This window comes from Typopeltis vanoorti, chromosome 9 (assembly GCF_054136105.1).
Source record: "Typopeltis vanoorti isolate ZY-2024b chromosome 9, IOZ_Tvanoo_1.0, whole genome shotgun sequence".
Taxonomy (NCBI): domain Eukaryota; kingdom Metazoa; phylum Arthropoda; class Arachnida; order Uropygi; family Thelyphonidae; genus Typopeltis; species Typopeltis vanoorti.
The window spans coordinates 95,367,838-95,387,195 of NC_143557.1; the positions used below are offsets into that span (position 1 = coordinate 95,367,838).

Genomic DNA, 19,358 nt, shown 5'->3' on the forward strand with positions numbered 1-19,358 from the left:
ACCCTCATGTTACGTGAGTGACAGTAGATTGTGAAGTCATCAACATATAGAGCATTGTCTACTGTGGGGGGAAGCTGTTCAATGATTGAATTGATTTTAATAGCAAAAAGGGTTACACTTAAGACAGAGCCTTGGGGAACACCTTGTTCTTGAAGATATGGTTGAGATAGCGTACTCCCCACTCTGACTTGGAAAGTTCGCCTGGACAGAAAGTTTTTGATAAATATAGGGAGGTGTCCTTTGAGACCTATGTTATAGAGATCTTTTAATATGCCATATCTCCAGGTTGTGTCATAAGCTTTTTCCATGTCAAAAAAAAAACAGAGACAAGATGTTCTCGCTTCAGAAATGCATCTCTTATACAAGTTTCTAACCAAACTAAATGGTCTAAAGTTGATCAATGTCTACGGAAACCACATTGTGTATTGGAAAGAAGACTGTTGCTTTCTAAATACCAGAGAAGTCTGGCATTAACCATTTTCTCTAGTATCTTACAAAGACAGCTGGTCAGAGCAATGGGTCAATGATTATTTGCTTGTGTTGGATCTTTTCCTGGTTTTGGGATAGCAATGACAATTGACTTATGCTAAGAATTTGGAAACTCTTCCTCTGCAAGTATTCTATTATATAATAAGAGAAGAAGATCCATAGAAGATGATAGTAGATGTTTTATCATTTCGTAATGGATGTCATTATGAAATGATATGAAATGATCCTACTGCACTAGAGTGAGATTGTAGGAGAGCTCTTTTTAGTTCCTCCTTGACAAATGGCTGATTATATGGCTGAAGAATGTTGGTAGAAAATTTAAGCCTTTGTTTCTCTTGTATTAAAAATTAAAAAGTATTAAAAATTCTGGAGAATATGAAGCTGTTGCTGAGATTTTAGCAAAAGTTTCTCCCAAAGTATCTGCAATAGCTTTGGGATCAGCAAGAACACTTCCATTATAGTCTAAGGTGGACAAAAAGTGTGTACTATATCTGCCTTTCATTCTCCGGATTTTATCCCATACAATTTTTGGACTGGTCATTGATTAATTGATGTAGTAAATTGGATCCATGATTGTTTTTGACTCTGACGTCTTACAAAACGTGCTTTGGCTCGAGCACGCTTGAAAGTTATTAAATTTGCTGTGATGGGGTATCTACGAAATATGCTCCATGCTCTGTGTTGATCTTTTTTGGCTGCCTGACATTCTGGGTTCCACCAAGGCTTTGGATAGACTGGAAATCGAGATGATGTTTTTGGGATGGAGGTTGTTGCTGCCTGGACAGTGCATTCTGTTATATATTTTACAGCTTCATTGATAGGTGTTTGACTGATGGCATCAGCATTAAATTTTGCAAGATGAGAGAAAGTGTTCCAGTCAGCCTGGTCCATTTTCCATATAGGTATCCGTGTGGGTGAACATGGTTCCTGTGAAAATATTGTACAAAGAACAGGAAAGTGATCACTTCCATATATGTTCTCTTCAACGTTCCACATGAGCAGTGGAAGCACTTTATTCCTCTCTGGGGAACAGATTGTAAGATCAATTGCGGAATATGAGCGGGTCAGCATATGGAAGAAAGTATTGAGTTTATTATTTAGAAGGGAACGGTTATTATTAGCAATAATTTTTTCAATGATTTGACCTTGTCGATTAGTGTTGGCACTACCCCATAGAGTATTGTGACCATTAAAGTCACTCATCAAAAGTATGGGTTCAGGCAATTGCGAGATAAGGTTATCAAGATCAATTTCATTTAACTCAGCATTTGGTGGTAAATAAATTGAACATACTGTAATAAGGAATCCCACAGAGAAGCGAATCACTACCACTTCCAGAGAAGTATTAAGTTGGACCTGATGGAAAGGAGTATGACTGCCCACTAGGATAGCTACTCCTCCATGAGCAGGACCATCTCCAGTTCTATCCTTACGTACAACAGTGAAATTCCTAAAGGTACAGTCCTCATTGGGTCTTAAGTAAGTTTCCTGTAGACAGAAATAGAATGGTTTGTGTTTCTGCAACAACATCTTTATATCATCAATATTCTGGCGGATCCCACGACAGTTCCATTGTAAAAATTTTCCTACTGTTTTGATTTTATTGACATCTGGTTTTCGAGAGGTTGAGGGCTTACCTTTGTCAGATTTATATTTATCCACTGTTTTAGGGAAGTATGGACGGCCAGTATCCATCTCTTCCTCTGGTAGAGTGTTCAAAACATCAAATGTGTTAGGGTCAGTTGGTATGCTTAGTTTGCTTTCAGTGGGTATGGAAGTATCCGTTTTTTCTGTGTGAGTGTCTGGTGGTTTATCTTTAAGTGAAGTCTCCACCATAATTTTTTTGGCAAATGAGTTTTCATTAAATGGGACTATTTTTGAAGTTGTCTCTGGAGTAAGACCATAGGTCTTGTGATTAATGCGCTCAACAGAGAAGCACTTGCGATCGTAAAGTTCAGATATGGTGAAATTATCAAATGGTGGAATAGACATACATGTTTGAGCTGCTGTTCCCACTTTTTTAATTGTTACTTTTTCAGCATAAGAGGATCGTAGAATAGGTGATGGTGGCTAGCTTTCTTTTTGCATCCTAATATGTTATGTTTTGTTCTGTTTTTATTTTTTGTATCTCTTTTTCATCTTTCCATTTCTGACATGCACGAGAGTATGCTGGATGATCTCCCTGACAGTTGACACAGTTAGCTTTTTTTTCACAGCAATATTTATTTTCATGTTCTTTACTACCACATCGAGCACAGGTAGTAGAACCATGACAGGCAGTTTGGGCATGTCCATATCTTTGACATTTAAAGCATCTCAGCGGGTTAGGGATGTACATTCTAACTACCTGAGATACCCTTCTTTTACAGATGTCGGAGGCCTAGGTGTATCAAAAGTAAGGATGATGTTCTTGGTTGAGACCAGGTGACCATCCCTACGTATCAGGATGCGCCTTGCACCCGTCACTCCTTGATCTTTGAGCTCTGAACATATCTCCTCATCAGGAACCTCAAGGAGATCCCATTCTGATAATACTCCTCTACTGGAATTGAGTGTTCTGTGAGGTATTACTGCAGTTTGTATTTCACCCATTGTCATTGCTCTCGGTAGTTTCTCAGAATGTTATTTGCACATTGTTTCCACGAGGATATCACCAGAATGCAATTTCTTGACAGTTTTGGGAGGTCCTGCCAATCCTTCTAAACCTTTTTGGATAAAGAAGGGTGACATTTTCCCAATTGGTTTTTCACCTGTTGCATGAATAATTAAAAAGGTTGGTACATTTTTGTTAGTATCCGATATCTTTTATTTCTTACTTCTGTTTCCATATGCTGTGTCTATATTATCAGTACAGTCATACCCCAACTTACGTGAATCCGGAGTTACGCAGTTTCTTATATGTACGTATTTGCTTCACGCCTCACCACTAGTCATATCTTTCAGGCTCCGGCCACATTCGCCATGTCGCACATGCTGTGAACAAGCACTGACGTTTTTCGCACAGTCTCCATTCATGCATGATTTTTATAGTCTACAAACTTTGCGATTGTTTAATGTTATGTTCTTGATAAAAATTTTATCGCATAAAAAATAATAATGTCATCCAAAAGAACTAAGTCCGATTTTTCTACAGCTAGCAAGAAAAGAAAAACATTGACTTTGGAAACAAAACTCAACATTATTAAGGATTTTGAAGGTGGAATGAAAATTTGTGAGCTAGCAAAGAAGTTCGATCTACAGGAATCCACAGTAAGAACAATCATAAAAGAAAGGTTTACAGATTTTGGAGGACATAGATTCTAATGAGGAACGAATTACTAGCCACAAGGCAAGGAATAAAAAAATCATTAGCTTGCTATGAAGAAATTTTGTGTGACACGAAAAACACATTATGCCGTCAGACGAATCTATTAGATTTTATGAAACCATCGACATGGAAATAACTACAATTATGATTATATTTCTTAAAAAATATAGGTGTTTTTGTAAACCTTTGGTCCCAATTGTATGTTTGTATATATAAATTACATGCAAAATTATACCCCGAGTTACGCAAATTCGACTTGCGCGTTTTTTGTTGGTCCCACCTACTGTGTAATTTCGGGGTTTTACTGTACTTGGTTGGGACTTTGTTAGGGTCCCTGAAACATTTGAGGATGAAGAATTCATATTTAAGGAATTTTTAATTCGGCGCCAGAGCTCCCCGCCCACCATGGAGCCACACATGGACGCCCACTACCCAGCAAGCAAAGACTGCGCTCGGAAATGGAACGCCAGGGCTACCCTGTACGCTATACTGGCACTGCAGCAGGTCTAGGATTCCAACCTAGACCATGGGGTGAGAGACTTACTGCAACACCGTTGACCCTTGCAGGCAAGCCCACTAGCCGATTGATCCTAGCTGGGCCATCCAGGACCACCCGTCTTGCCAAAGCAGGGGTCAAAGTAGTGCAAGACTACCAGGATCCCCCTTTCCGAATGTCCACGTGTCACACCGCACGGCAAACACGGTGGCAGGGCGTTGGATCCTAGTGATGATGGTGGTCTGGAAAAAGGATAGTGAAAAAGACTCAGGAGAAGTAGAGCAAAGAATACGGGAAGAAAAGCAAAGAAAAAGAGGAAGAATGAAAAGGGCCAGTACCATCACTGGGAGGTCCCCTCCACCGCGAACAGGTGCCCCACATGGAGGGGAGAAATGTAAGAACTGATCATGTTAAAAACCTAACAGGTAGTAGGCCAGTTAGGAAAAAAGTTGTTGATAGAAAAACTAGTTATGAAGTATTAATTAGCACTATACATCTGCTTGAGAATATACGTCAACTCTCACTAAAGCAGATGCCATTATAAAAACTTACTCACTGTGCCAAATGGTCCTGACCAAATCCCGAAAGCATAGTGTTAATTTAAAACAAATTCACTATAACAAACTATTCCTGTTGTTCCTATAAGTTGGTTATCGTGAGAATCAACTGTATGTCTAAAGACGATATATCAACAAGAAAATTACGGATAAATATTCTAGGCTATCAAGCAGAGGGGTATATTTTAAAAGAAAGGTAATGCCAAACTAGTCCTGTTATCAGAATGATCAGAAATATATTATCTGTTTAAAAAAAAAAAATGTACCTGACACCCTAAAGTATCTAATGATAGTTATTAATCCTTCAGCTTTCTGCTAACTACATTTGAACCAAATTCAGGGGCATAAATTCAGGTGAGCTAGATGTGCAATGCACATCTCCACAAAATAGCAGTATGATTGATATTATATTTTTGCATTTATTCCTGTTAAAGACTCCCCTAATTGTTGCATGGCTTCACTTGATTCCTAAAATTAAACACAATATTAGGTGTGGGATTGTGAGACTCTTAACATTCCAGTGGTTTTAAACCACCCAGAAGGCGAGGCAGGGTGTGTGCTGAGACAATAACACCTAGAAATCAGTGGTGATTGATTGACACAATAACCAATCACAGCCATTGTGATTGGTTATTGTGTCAATCAATCTGACTGAATGGTGTCATATGTAATAAGTTGCTGTTTTTGTTTTCTGAGTTTCATCTGTTTTGCGTGTGTGAAATGTGAACTGACATGTTTAAGACACTGATATACAAGTTTTTAATATATAATTTTCTATAAATAATTTATAACTTTTTTGCCCATATTTACAATGGCAAATAGTATTGACAATCTACTGAATGTTCCATTTTCTGCCACAGCTTTGCGGATTGTCAATTTCCTGCTTGAACTTTTTAACTAAATACTATATATTGTTGAAATTCCAGATGACCAGAAGACAGGTATCATAATACCAATTCTATTTTAAGAAGCCTGAATGGCAAAGAAATGGAGCTAGCTGAGGAATTAGATAAGTACCGGATCGACATAATAGGGGTGACTGAAACAAAAAAGACCAAAACTGGTGAGATCTTTCTGAGCAATAAATACAAAATGTTATATTCAGACAATGACAATCAAGGAAAAGAAGGAGTAGCCATAGTATTCAACACAAAATACGAGGCTAATCTTCTTGAATGGCAGTCAGTCTCAAGTAGAGTAATGTGGGCAAATATGAGAATGGGGAACTGGACAATGAGACTTGTTTGTGCCTATGGTCCCACAGAAGGTTCTACTAAGGTAGAAGTGGAGGAATTTTTTGATGCTTTAGAAAAAGCAACTGACACAATGAAAAAGGAAAAGTTGGTCCTTGTTGGGGATCTAAATAGCAGAGTAGGAAATGATTGTGAGACATACAAAAATATTTTGGGAAAATTTGGAGAAAAGAGCAAAGCTAATAATAATGGCAAATATCTGTTGGATTTCTGCTCAGCACATGGACTGGTTATTACTAACACCATGTCCCAACATAAAAATGTGCACAAATTCACATGGAGAGAAGAGGCTAGGAATAAGAAAACTCTCATTGACTATGTTATTGTTGATAGTGATGTTTTCTCCCTGGTGCAGGACACCAGAGTGTACAGAGGATTTGAAATTGGAAGTGATCACTATCTAGTCTTGAGCAAGATAAAATTGAATTTCATATTGAAAAGAATAACATGTAAGAAAGTTTTAAAGCGAATAAAAGTTGAGCAGCTCTCAGATGTGAACTGTAGACAAAGATTATTGAAGAAAAAATGAAAGAGTTTGAGAACAGGAATCAAACCTTGGAGATTCAGTGGCAAACTCTGAAGAAAACATTGATTGATTCTGCCAGAGAGGCATGTGGTGAGGTTGTGTGCAAGGATAAAAAAATCAGAACTCCTTGGTGGACACAGGAAGTTAAAGAGGCAGTGAAGGAAAAGAAGAAAGCATATCAAAAGTTCCTGGACAAATAAGTCAGCTTTTACTCTTACAGAATACAGAGACAAATGTAAGAAAGCTAAATAGTGTGTAAAACTAGTTAAACAAAAGTCATGGGAGGACTTTGGCAAGAATATAGAAAATAAATATCAAGAAGGTGGCAAAATATTCTGGAGGTTGAAGAAGAAGCTTAGGAATGGAGGAAAGAGTGCTGTAAAAGGAGTTAGAGATGATAAAGGTGACATGAAAACAGGAGAAAAAGATATCCTTGAAGTATGGAGTAATTACTTTGAAAAACTGCTAAATGAAACAAGCAGTAATGACAGCACAGTGATAAAAAACACTGACCAGGCATGCAGTCAGGAATACATATCCATACTTGAAGTAGAAAAAGCCATCAAAGGCTTGAAATGTGGAAAGGCAGCAGGAGTAGATGATATTTGACCAGAAATGCTGAAGTATGGTGGTATAAAAGTCTTACAATGGCTGCACTGCATAGTTCAGAAAGCCTGGACAGAGGAACGAATTCCCGATGATTGGAGTAGAGCTCTTATAGTACCCATATATAAAAAGGGAAATAAAACTGAATGTGAGAATTACAGAGGTATTTCCCTACTGAGTGTTCCTGGCAAGATCTATGCAAGTATACTTGAGAAACGGTTGAGAAGAATTGTGGAAGAAAAGCTTGGTGAAGAACAAGCTGGATTCAGGCCAAATAGAGGCTGTCAGGATCAGATCTTCACTTTACGACAAATAGTCGAGAAAGCATGGGAATATAACAAAGATCTGTATTTAGGTTTTGTCGATTTGGAAAAGGCATATGACAAGGTGCCAAGAGAGAAGCTATTCAATATGCTGCAGTTATATGGTGTCAATGGGGCATTATATCAAGCAATACTTAGTCTTTATTTGAGTTGTAAGTCAGCAGTTAGAATTGAAGGAAGTACAGGAAGATGATTTAATGTTAAATCTGGTGTGAGACAAGGATGTACATTATCCCCTCTGTTATATCATTATCTATATGGATCACATTATGAAGGAAAGTGGTATTAAACCTGATATCAAAATTGGAGATGTTAATGTAAGCTCTTTGCTTTATGCGGATGATGTTATAGTTCTAAATAAATCTGCTACAAGTCTGCAAGATTCTCTGACTACATTGAATAGCTGTTGTAATAGATATGGTATGAAGGTCAGCAATAAAAAGACAAAGACAATGAAAATAGGCAGAATCATTGAAAATGTCAACTGTGTTGTGAATGGAGAACCTGTGGAACAAGTAAAATATTTCAGCTACTTAGGCACGATTTTTACTGAAATGGTAAATTAAATATAGAAATAGACAACAGAATCAGCAAAGCTGGTATGGTGGGAAGTCAATTGAATAAATTCATATGGAATAAGAGAGAAATTAGTCGGAACAATAAATTAGCTGTATATATACAAGACAGTGTTCAAACCAGTTTTAACTTATGGATCTGAGAGCTGGGTCAGAAGTAAAACACTTGACCAAAGACTAGAGACTGCAGATATGAGAGTCCTGAGAAATATTAGAGGCGTGAACAGATGGCAATATCATATTAAAAATGCGGATATTAGGAAAGAACTTGACATTGTCAGCATCCAGGAATGCGTTAGCAGAGCTAATCTCAGGTGGTATGGTCACTTAAATAGAATGGGCTAGGAAAGATTAGCAAAACAAGTGTTCTCTGCCAGTTTGGCAGGAAAACGACCCAGAGGAAGACCAAGATATAGGTGGATTGATACGGTACAAAGTGCCTTAGACGATAGAAATATAAGATCTGATAATGTTGGAGTCTTGACAAGTAACAGCCTGATTTGGAGGAAAATTGTAGATAGGAAGTTAGTAATGATGTAATTTTTTCATGTAGTACTGTCATATCCTGTACACCCCTTGAGAGTACATGGCAGGAATTTGATGATGATGAACATTGCTAAGTCATAGCTATAAAATCTCTACATGTATTATTTGTAATAGAATCCAGACTTTAAAATGAATGCGACAATAGGAGAAGATCAAGCAGGATTTAGACCTGGAAGGTCTACTATAGACCATTTTTTTTTACAGTTAATAGCCTGGCTTAAAAGTACTGGGCATACAACTTACCTATATACTGCAGTTTTATTGACTTTATACAAGCATTTTATTCCAGGAACAAAATGATAAAGTCTTAAAATCTATGATGCTAGATTCAGAACTACAAACCTTTATTAAGAATTGTAATAAAGATACCAAAGCAGTATCAAATTCAATAAAATAAAAATGGGCAAATTCAAAGTAAAAAAAGGAGTCTTGCCGAATTGTCCACTCTCACCTAATTTTTTTATTATCTGTCTTGAAGAAATATGCAAATCCTTAGCTGAAGAACCAGGTCTACAAATAAATGGCACTAATATTAACCATATCAAATATGCAGACGATATTATTATTCTTGCAGGATCTAAAGAACAATTGGAAGAAACAATAAACATTTTAAATGAAGAATGCAAAACTTTTGGAATGAAAATCAATCTAAGCAAAACTAAAACAATGAAAATAGGAAGAGATGAGGAAAAATTTCAGTAAACTTAGAAAATTACATACTAGAACAAGTAAAGCAATTTATGTCTTGGCAGTCTCATTATCGCAACACAGAAACGGTAAAATACAGACTTAATGAAGAATGGTCTAATGTGAATAAATTAAACAAAATATAGAAAAATAGCATTTACAGCATTTAAAAAAAAAAGCCTCAAACTAAAACTTTAAACCATTATTATACCAACAACATATGGAGTTGGTTTCCCTGCTTGAACTTTTTAACTAAATACAATATACTAGTGAAATTCCAGATAACTGGAAGACAGGCATCATACTAATTCCCAAAATTGGACACTCAATCAGAAAGAAATACGGGAAATCAGAGCATTCGAAATGAAATGCTTAAGAAAAATAAGACTCACTGGTCAGAACACAAAACAAATGAGCAAGCCAAACACAAATTAAACTATAGAGAAGATATCATAGCTATAATTCTTAAACAACAATTAACATGGTTTGGACACTTCCAGAAAATGTCCTTTCAAAGACTACCAAATATAGTCTTGAATGAAATCATTGGAGGAATATGATCAAGAGGTAGAGCAAAAGAACTTGGTTGCGGTCTCTGAAGGAAAGGTCACAATTATGAAGCTTCAGAAAGATGACAGAAATGGCTTAAGATAGAACCAGATGACAAAGATTTGCACATAGAGGGACTCAACCCATCATCTGACAGATGAGAAAGAAGAAGAATATATCTTAAAACAAACACATTGTCTTCCACTCTATGCAGATTTGGTTACAATTAATTGATAAATTAAAATATTCAAAGTTATCCTACAATTAATTGCATTGGACCAATTAAGATGAGCGCTGATTTACCATGCACTCTTAAAACTTTCATACATCAATAAAAATGCAACCATAACCCAATTGACACGAATTTTGTAGTGCGGGGTGTATAAGCCACATGACAGCACATCCAACTGAAACGGGCATGCGACGCCACTGAAAAAATGAAAACAGCCATTGGATTGGATAGGATAGGATAGGATAGGATAGGATATTGGCTCTGTTATGAAACAAGTGCAAGAGAAATAAATAATAACACTCCTGGCCAGACTATTTAATTTTTGTATTAGCACTGGCATGGTTCCAAGTGAATGGAAAAAGGACAAGGTAGGTTCATTACATAAAGAAAGCTTCTGGATAGTGATGGAAAATTATAGACCAATCAGTATCTAAACCAGTTCATATCCAACTGAAAACAGCTGGCTCTCTGTCAACTACAGTTTACTATAAATCCACATTCTAAGATTGCTATTCCTCTCATTCCTCGAAAAAATTTGCATATGAACTGATCTTGATCCTACTTACACAACTTCACAATATCAATTTCTCTGCAGCACTTCTTTTACAAGAAATCTTAAAAATCTGTTTATCATAAATAAACAATTTTATTTTTTAATTGTAAAAATCTAAACATGTTTTTAAATCACTATAATTCAAAGGTGACTCAGAAAATAATAATTTCACTGTAATCCTCCAGATCACTGTGCATGTCCATTCTGTATGTGAAAGGTGCTTCCAAATGTGCACCAGAATTTTCAAGAAGCTCCAACTAAATGCCACTTTTAAACCACTCAACAAAATCTGCTAATCTCACCCTCTTTTAAAGGCATACTTGTCCACTAGGCTAGTCTCTACCTGGTGTTTATGAAGTCCTCACTGCTGATGTAATTTAAATTTTGTCAAACTGGCAGCTCAACAGATAAGTGGATCTCTGAATGTCAGTGCTCTATTCAGCTTATAAAACCACATCCATCCAGCTTGGCTCAGTATGGTTGATACGCATCATAGGATGGATCCATTGGACTAACCTGAATTACTGTATCAAGGTATTTTTAGTTATGAATGTTTAAGGAAAGCTCTGAAACAGTTATAGTGATGAGTTTTCTGTGTTAGCTAAAGTCTGGGAAACTTATTTCAAATTATAGGTTTTTTTTTTCCCCTAATAGTTTTAGCTTTAATATCTAGTATATGTGCAGCTATAAACAGTTCTTTGACTTTTTCATAGTTCTCTTCGTCATATACTGATGATTTCATGAAAAATTCATAATGAAATGCTGTTAATCAGTTTTTCTTTTTTTACTGTAGTAAATGATAATAATTTGATTTTTGCAGTTTCACCCTTTATACTCTTTTAATCATACCAATACACATAAAATTTCCATTTTATGTGTATTGCCTAATAATTTACAAAGGAAAAAAAAAAGGAATTAATAACAGTGTTGTATAACCTTGTTATAAATTTATTGATGTTAGATTTGCAAAAGAAAGCGACTGTTATTGGTTTAATTTTAGTCAGTAACTAGAGAACCTTTTTTCTACCCCCTCCCATCTTCTTTATTTCAGCTGGTTTCTCAGTTAATTGATCTTTGCTGCAGACATGGGAATTTTCCCTTTTGGAAGAAAAAGAAGAAAAAAAAGACATTTCACATTAATACTAGTTAGGACTAAGAGCATAACATTTTTATTATTATTATATCACACTCCAGGGAGTTTAAAGACTCATCGAGGGAGGGCATCAACTCTACAACTCTTCGTCTCACTACTCCACCAACCTTCATCATCTAACATCAACGCCGACTACCACCACTAGTGCTTTCAAAGACAATCACAAACATTCATGCACGCAGCGGGATTCGAACCTGTAGCCTTTTGGCTGGAGAGCGGATATGCTAACCACTCGGTCAACCAGGCTAGCTCTGAAACATAATAGCAGTTTTTTTTTCACACTCTTTGGTTTCTTTCTTTCATCTGTGCATGCTGGCTAGAGATTGCATTGCACCTGTATTCTTTTTGTGATGTAGAGTGGAGTAGAGACTGGCTACCAACTGATTCCCAAAAAAGTTAAGGTTAATGAGTTTCATGTATTCCCTTTGGAGAAGTAAAAGGTATAGATGATATATTGTTTTATATTTTATAAGAATTAATAATTAATGTTTTTTTTATCCTAAATGTTATTATAAATGTTTATAATGCAAGAATATTTTATTCATAAGGTGTACCTACTGTGCCAAAGCATTCAAGAAATCTAGCCATCTGAAACAACATATCCGTTCTCATACTGGAGAAAAACCATATAGATGTCCTCAATGTAATCGTACGTTTGTATCAATGGGAGTGTTGAGAGCACACATTCGAACACATACAGGAGCTCGTGATTTTAAGTGTCAGATATGCAAATCAGAATTTACTACAAATGGATCTCTTACACGGCACATGGTAATCCACAGTAGCGTTCGCCCATTTCGTTGCACGTTCTGTACTGAAACATACCGTACAAGTGCAATGTATCGTCGCCATCTGAAACTGCATCTAGAAGGTCCTCAAGGATCAACTGGTAATGTTATTATGATTTGACCATCTAAATTAGTCACATATCAAAATATAATAAGATAGAATTCAAAATAAGTAACCTCTGATTAACTCTTTTGTAAATGCTAACAATTATTTTTAATATCTTCATTAATATGTTAATTAGTTTTTCATATGATACCTGATAAAGAGTTCTGACTTTCAGAATTTGAATATATTTATCATATTTGGGGTTGATTATCTTTCTTTTGATCAAAACAAAAACTCATCTTGCATTACAACACAAATATTCTTAATTACTTGTTCACATGCATCATCTTCCTTCCTATCTTTCCAACAAAATTACAGAATGAGATAATTCAGCATTATAACTTCATGGAACCTGTATAATGGGACAAGTCTAGCATTTGTAGTATTATATGCTATGCAGAGTTATAAATTACTGCACAACAAATGGATAGCATTAGCTTGGAAAGTGGGATTATTAACTGACTTAATTGGAGTAATTATTCTCTGTTTATAGGTCAGTCCTTGACTTATGACAAGGTACCATTCTGACAGTCCTTGTCATAAGTCAGAAATCACTGTATAAACCATAAGGCTGTGTTAACAATTGACCTGCTTGAAAAATGTGTAGATCTGTTTTGTTATATTTTTAACTACTTTTACTCTTTGTTTATAGTGAAAAGTACATTGTACAAATTATGACATAAAATTAATGTAATTAATTAATGTTTCATTATTTATTACATAAATAATGAAACATGAGTGTACAATGCTTCTGCATTTGCTAATAGTAAGAGTGATCCCTCAAAGTTGTTGCTCTAGTAATTGGACAGTTCATTGGGGCAGCTAAGGGAGGCTAAGTCTTCAGCAAATTCATCAAATTTAGGAATTGCAATAGAGCATTCTGAGATAGTTCATCAGATGTATAACTTGTGGAAAGTCTAGGTTCTTCTTAGAGAGTGAGGCGAGAGCAGGAGTGGACTTTAAAAATGTTTACATTATATCCGAAATCAGAAAACTTTTTTTACAGTGGGAGTTATTCTGCAATTTTCTGTGCTGAGGTCTTCATTTGTATTCTTCCATAGCTTCCACTAACTGCTCTTCATTATCAGTCTCCAACTCTTTAGCTCATAGTGAATCCTGTGAATATATAAACATATTTTCAGCAACTTCTTCCAAATGCCATTAATACACTCTGTTATCACTCATTCCATGCTGTATCTACATTCTTTGTACATTGCAGGATATTATATTCTAAAAGTCTCTGAGAACTTCCTCACTCTGAGTAGCATCAATAGCCCGAGAAAAAGTATTTCTTAAATAATTTGTCTTGAAGGCAGTAATAATACTCTGATCCATGGGCTGCAGGAGTGAGCTGGTACTCAAGAGAGCATGTTAATGGAATGGCATTGTAAGTACAAGTGATCATAACTCGCATATGATGTAAGCCGAGAACACTGATTGGGAAGGTGGGGGGAATTATGCATATATATGCACACATCTTATTTTTAATAACATATCAGTACAGGATTTCCATGACTAAGAATGTATGGTAAGGATGTATGTGAGTGGAAAAATAACAATTACATTTTAAAAAAAAATACTTGGCAAAACAGAAGCCAGTAAAGACTATAAACCTTGTCAGAAGAAATTAGTTTCTTCAGCAAGGATCAATAAGTGAGCTTGTCTGCAAGAGTCTGTGGTATCATAATAAGTCTCCTTCCCCTTGGACCATAGGGTTTAAAGTTTACTATGGCATCCAAAGTAGCCCCTGCATTCCACTTCCAAGTGTAATCATTGTTTATTGGATAGTGGCATCCATGTATGGCCTATGTGGTTATATGTGTGTGTGTGTGTGTGCATGGGGGGGGGGGGGGGGAAGAATTTTAACCAAACTCTCAGATCCATAAGTTAAATTGTTTTGAATACTGTTTTGTATACAGCTTGTGTTTTGACTCATTTCTCTCTTATTCCATATGAATTTATTCAGTTGACTTCCTGCCATACCAGCTTTGCTAATTCTGCTGTCTATTTCCATATTTAATTTGCCATCTTCATTAAAATTATGCCTAAATAGCTGAAATGTTTTACTTGTTCTCTAGGTTCTCTTCAGGATGCAGTGGATGTGTTCAGTATTTTGCCTGTTTTCATTATCTTTGTCTTTTTATTGCTGATTTTCATGCCAGATCTATTACAGTTATTATTCTGTAATAATAATTTTGTCAGAGAATCTTGGAGACTTGCACTGGATTTGTTTAGGAGTATAGCATCATCTGTATAAAGCAAAGAACTAAAATTGACATCTCCAATTCTAATATCAAGTTTAATACTGCTTTTCTTCAAAATATAATCCATATAGATGATGAATAACATTGGAGAAATGTTCACCCTTGTCTTGCACATTATTTAACATCAAACTATCTTCCTGTACCTCCTTCAGCTCTAACTGCTGACTTAAAAATTCAAATACAGACTAATTATTTCTTGATATAATGCCCATTTACACTGCATAACTATAACATTTTGAACAGCTTTTATCTTGGTACCTTGTCATATGCATTTTCCAGATCTACAAAACTTAAATACAAATTGTTATATTCCCGTGATTTCTCAGTTATTTGTTTTAAAGTGAAAATCTGATGTTAACATCCTCCATTTGGCCAGAATCTAGCTCGTTGTTCTCCAAGCTTCCTTCTACAATTTCTCTCAGCCATTTTCTCAAGTATATATGCATAAATCTTACCAGAAATGATCAGTAGGGAAATTCCTCTATAATTCTCACATTCAGTTTTATTTCCCTTTTTATAGATGGGTACGATGAGAGCTCTACTCCAATCATCAGGAATATGACCCTCTGACCAGGCCTTGTGAATTATCCAGTGCGGCCACTGTAAAACTTTTATACTTCCATATTTGAGCATTTCTGGTCGAATATCATCTACTCTAGCTGTCCTCTCACATTTCAGGTTCTTAATGATTTTATCTAATTCAGTTATTGATATCTATTCCTGATTGCATTCCTGCTGAGTGCTTTCTACCACCATTCTGTCACTGCTTATTTCTTTTAGCATTTTTTCATAGTAATTACTCCTGGCATCTAGACTATATTTAGCTTCAGTTTTTGATGTTTATTTATCTTGATCATTTTTTTCTCCATTTCTAAGCTTTTTCAATAGCTTTCAGAATATTTTAGTGCACTGCTGATATATATATATTTATATATATATTTCTATGTTCTTACCAAAATCTTCCTATTACTTTTGTTTAGCTAGTTTTTCACAGTTCTTCACTTTCGTACAGTTTTCTTCATATTCTCTAATAGCACATGCTAGCATACTTGTCAGGAACTTTCAATATGCTTTCTTTTTTTCCTTGACTGCTTCTTCATTGAGTTCTGATTTTTCTATCCTTGCAGACAACCTCATCACATGCCTCTCTCTCTAGCTTGAATCAATCAATGTTTTCTTTAGGGGTCTGACACTGAATCTTTAAAGTTTGGTTGTTTTCAAACTCCTTAATTTTTTTCTTAATAAAGCTGCTCAACTTTAATTTGTTTTAAAACTTTCTTCTTTTCGATATGAAATTCAATTTTATCCTTCTCAACACTAAATTGTGATCACTTCCAATTTCAAATCCTCTGTCTACTGTTGTGTCCTGAACTAATGGGAAAACATCACTATTAAGAATAACGTAGTCAGTGAGACTTTTCTTATTCTTGTATCTTCTCTCCATGCGAATTTATGCACGTTTTTATGTTGGAACATAGTATTAGTAAACCATTTGATAAACCTTACCCTACACAACCTACAGAACATCAACCACCACTGCCCTCAATTCCAATCTCCAAGCCATCTTCCAATGGGGTTCAGATAACCTCATCAGTTTCAATGCTAATAAAAGTTCTGTCATATTTCACATAAAAAAGAATAATTTTTCTCCCAGTATTCTTTTTGATGATACCCGAATTTCCAGATAGTTTGAGATTTCTCTTCTTGGAATTACTCTCCATATCAACCATTGCATCCTCAGCTTCAAAAAAACTAGGATTTCTTTTTCGCTCAAGACATTACTTCACCCCAAACAGCTGTTAACATTATACAAATCACAAATCCACCCAGCTATTAAATACTGCTCCCGCATATGGGGTGGGATCCCTAAAAGCTCCCTCAAAATGCTTGATTCAATATTAGACTTATTAATGACCCACCTCTTACCAACTCACTCCCCCCATACACGCACCACTTTCACACAGACATTTGGTTTCTGCAATATGTATATTCTACAAATATTTCCATGGGAAATGCTCATCTGAAATAACATCAATAATTCCTCCACTCAGTACTAAGCTCATTGGAACACGTGCAGCTGCTGCTCAACATACTAAACACTAAACCTAGAAACAAGCAGAATAAGTTTCTTTTCCTCCTCCTCCTTCATCCCTGCATTGCTGTGCTGTGGAACAGTCTTCCCCCTGCTGTGTTTCCCAAGGAATACAATTCCTTGGGAAACACAGCAATTTAGCTGACCAAGGAATCTCAAACTTGTGTCTTTTCCATTTTTGATAATTTTACTATATCTGAACTTTATGATGCAAGTGCTTCTCTTTGGAGCACGTCAGTTGCACAACCTATGGTATCACTGCTGAAACAACTCCAAAAATGGTCCAATTTGATGATAACTCACTTGTCAAAAAAATTATGGGAAAAATATCACTTAAGGATAAACCACTAGACATCCCCAAAGAATAATGGACACTTCAGTATTCACTGAAAGTAACTTAATCTTACCAATTGATCCTAAAACATCAAATGATGTATTGAACAATTTTCCAGAGGAAGAGATGGACAGTGTCCTCCATACTTCCCAAAATCAATAGACAAATATAAACCTGACAAAAGTAAACCCTTAAACTCTTGGAAAGTGGACAAGTCTGCAAAGTCAAAACAATAGGAAAATTTTTATAGTGTCGTGAGTTTGGCAGAATATCAATGACATCAAGATTCAAGAAACACAAGTTTCTGTCTATGGGAAACATATTAAAAACCCAGAGCGAGGACTCCACCTTAAGAAATTTCACTGTTATTCATAAGGCCAAAACTAGAGATCACCCTGCTCATTGTGGTGTAGCTATCCTAGGGGACAATTGGATTCCTTTCCATCATGTCCACCTTAATACTGCTCTAGAAGCAGTAGCGATTTGCCTACCCATGCGATTTCTTATTACAGTATGTTCCATATATTTACCACTAAGTAGAGTTAAATGAGATTGAACTTGATAATCTTGTATTTCAACTGCCTCAGTTCATACTTCTTATGGGTCACTTTAATGGACACGGACTCTGTATGTGGTAGTACAAACAAGAATGGATGTCGTATTATTGAGCAAATGCTTAACAATCATGACCCCCCCCCTTCTTAAATAGAGTCATTTCCTTCTTCCATATGCCTACCTGTTCATATTCTGCACAATCTACTCCCTTGCCATTTTTCCACTGCTCATGTGGGCTGTTGAAGAGAACATCTATGGAAGTGATAATTTTTCTGTTATTTGCATCATATTTTCACAGGAACCATGTGTTCACCTACAACGAATGCCCATGTGGAAAATGAACCATACTTTTTCCCATCTTCAAAATTTAATGCTGAATTTGAAGCAGTGAAGTATGTCACAGACCTGTATTGTCTAGGAAGCAACAGCCACAATTCCATAACCATCATGTTGATCATCTATATCCAAAACTTTGGTGGGTCAAAGCTGTATAACTGAGAGGAGACCTCCACATAGCCTTTAAAGGAATGCAGAGAACCGACCAGGGCTTCTGACCTAATGTCCAATCCTCACCTTCTCGTGGTGCACCCTGTTGGGTATCTGCTTGGATACTGAACGAACGAGGATGGGCTGGCAATTTGGGATTTAGCCGACCAAATTGTATTCTTATTGGTTAAACCAAAAATAAAAATGATGGTACGACATGACAAAATTTCATGCCGGCTGGGGCATCGCCCGGTTAAACAAGGCCCCTGTTGTTTTTGCCAGGGAACCAGGGCGAACAGTGAAAAGTCAGCTACTGGAACAAATCTGAAAACAAACCCCAACTCAACATCACCAGAGTTAAAGATCAGTACTATCCACGTAAGAAACCTGAATGGCAAAGAAATGGAGCTAGCTGAGGAATTAGATAAGTACCAGATCGACATAATCGGGGTGACTGAAACAAAAAAGACAAAAACTGGTCAGATCTTTCTGAGCAGTAAATACAAAATGTTATATTCAGGCAATGACAATCAAGGAAAAGAAGGAGTAGCCATAGTATTCAACACAAAATACGAGGCTGATCTTCTTGAATGGCAGTCAGTCTCAAGTAGAGTAATGTGGGCAAATATGAGAATGGGGAACTGGACAATGAGACTTATTTGTGCTATGGTCCCACAGAAGGTTCTACTAAGGTAGAAGTGGAGGAATTTTTTCAGGCTTTAGAAAAAGCCACTGACACAATGAAAAATGAAAAGTTGGTCCTTGTAAATAGCAGAGTAGGAAATGATTGTCACACATACAAAAATATTTTGGGAAAATTTGGAGAAAAGAGCAAAGCTAATAATAATGGCAAATATCTGTTGGATTTCTGCTCAGCACAT

General features: G+C 36.1%; 1 protein-coding gene across 1 annotated transcript in view; it reads left to right on the forward strand.

The window, feature by feature from the left end:
• LOC150103270 (zinc finger protein 236-like) overlaps nucleotides 1-19,358 on the forward strand; it is a 236,553-nt gene that overhangs the window by 184,263 nt on the left and 32,932 nt on the right. Inside the window, exon 10 of the mRNA XM_090398431.1 lies at nucleotides 12,401-12,741. Within this exon, the coding sequence (XP_090254557.1) occupies nucleotides 12,401-12,741 (341 nt within the window). The remainder of the gene's footprint in view (nucleotides 1-12,400; nucleotides 12,742-19,358) is intronic.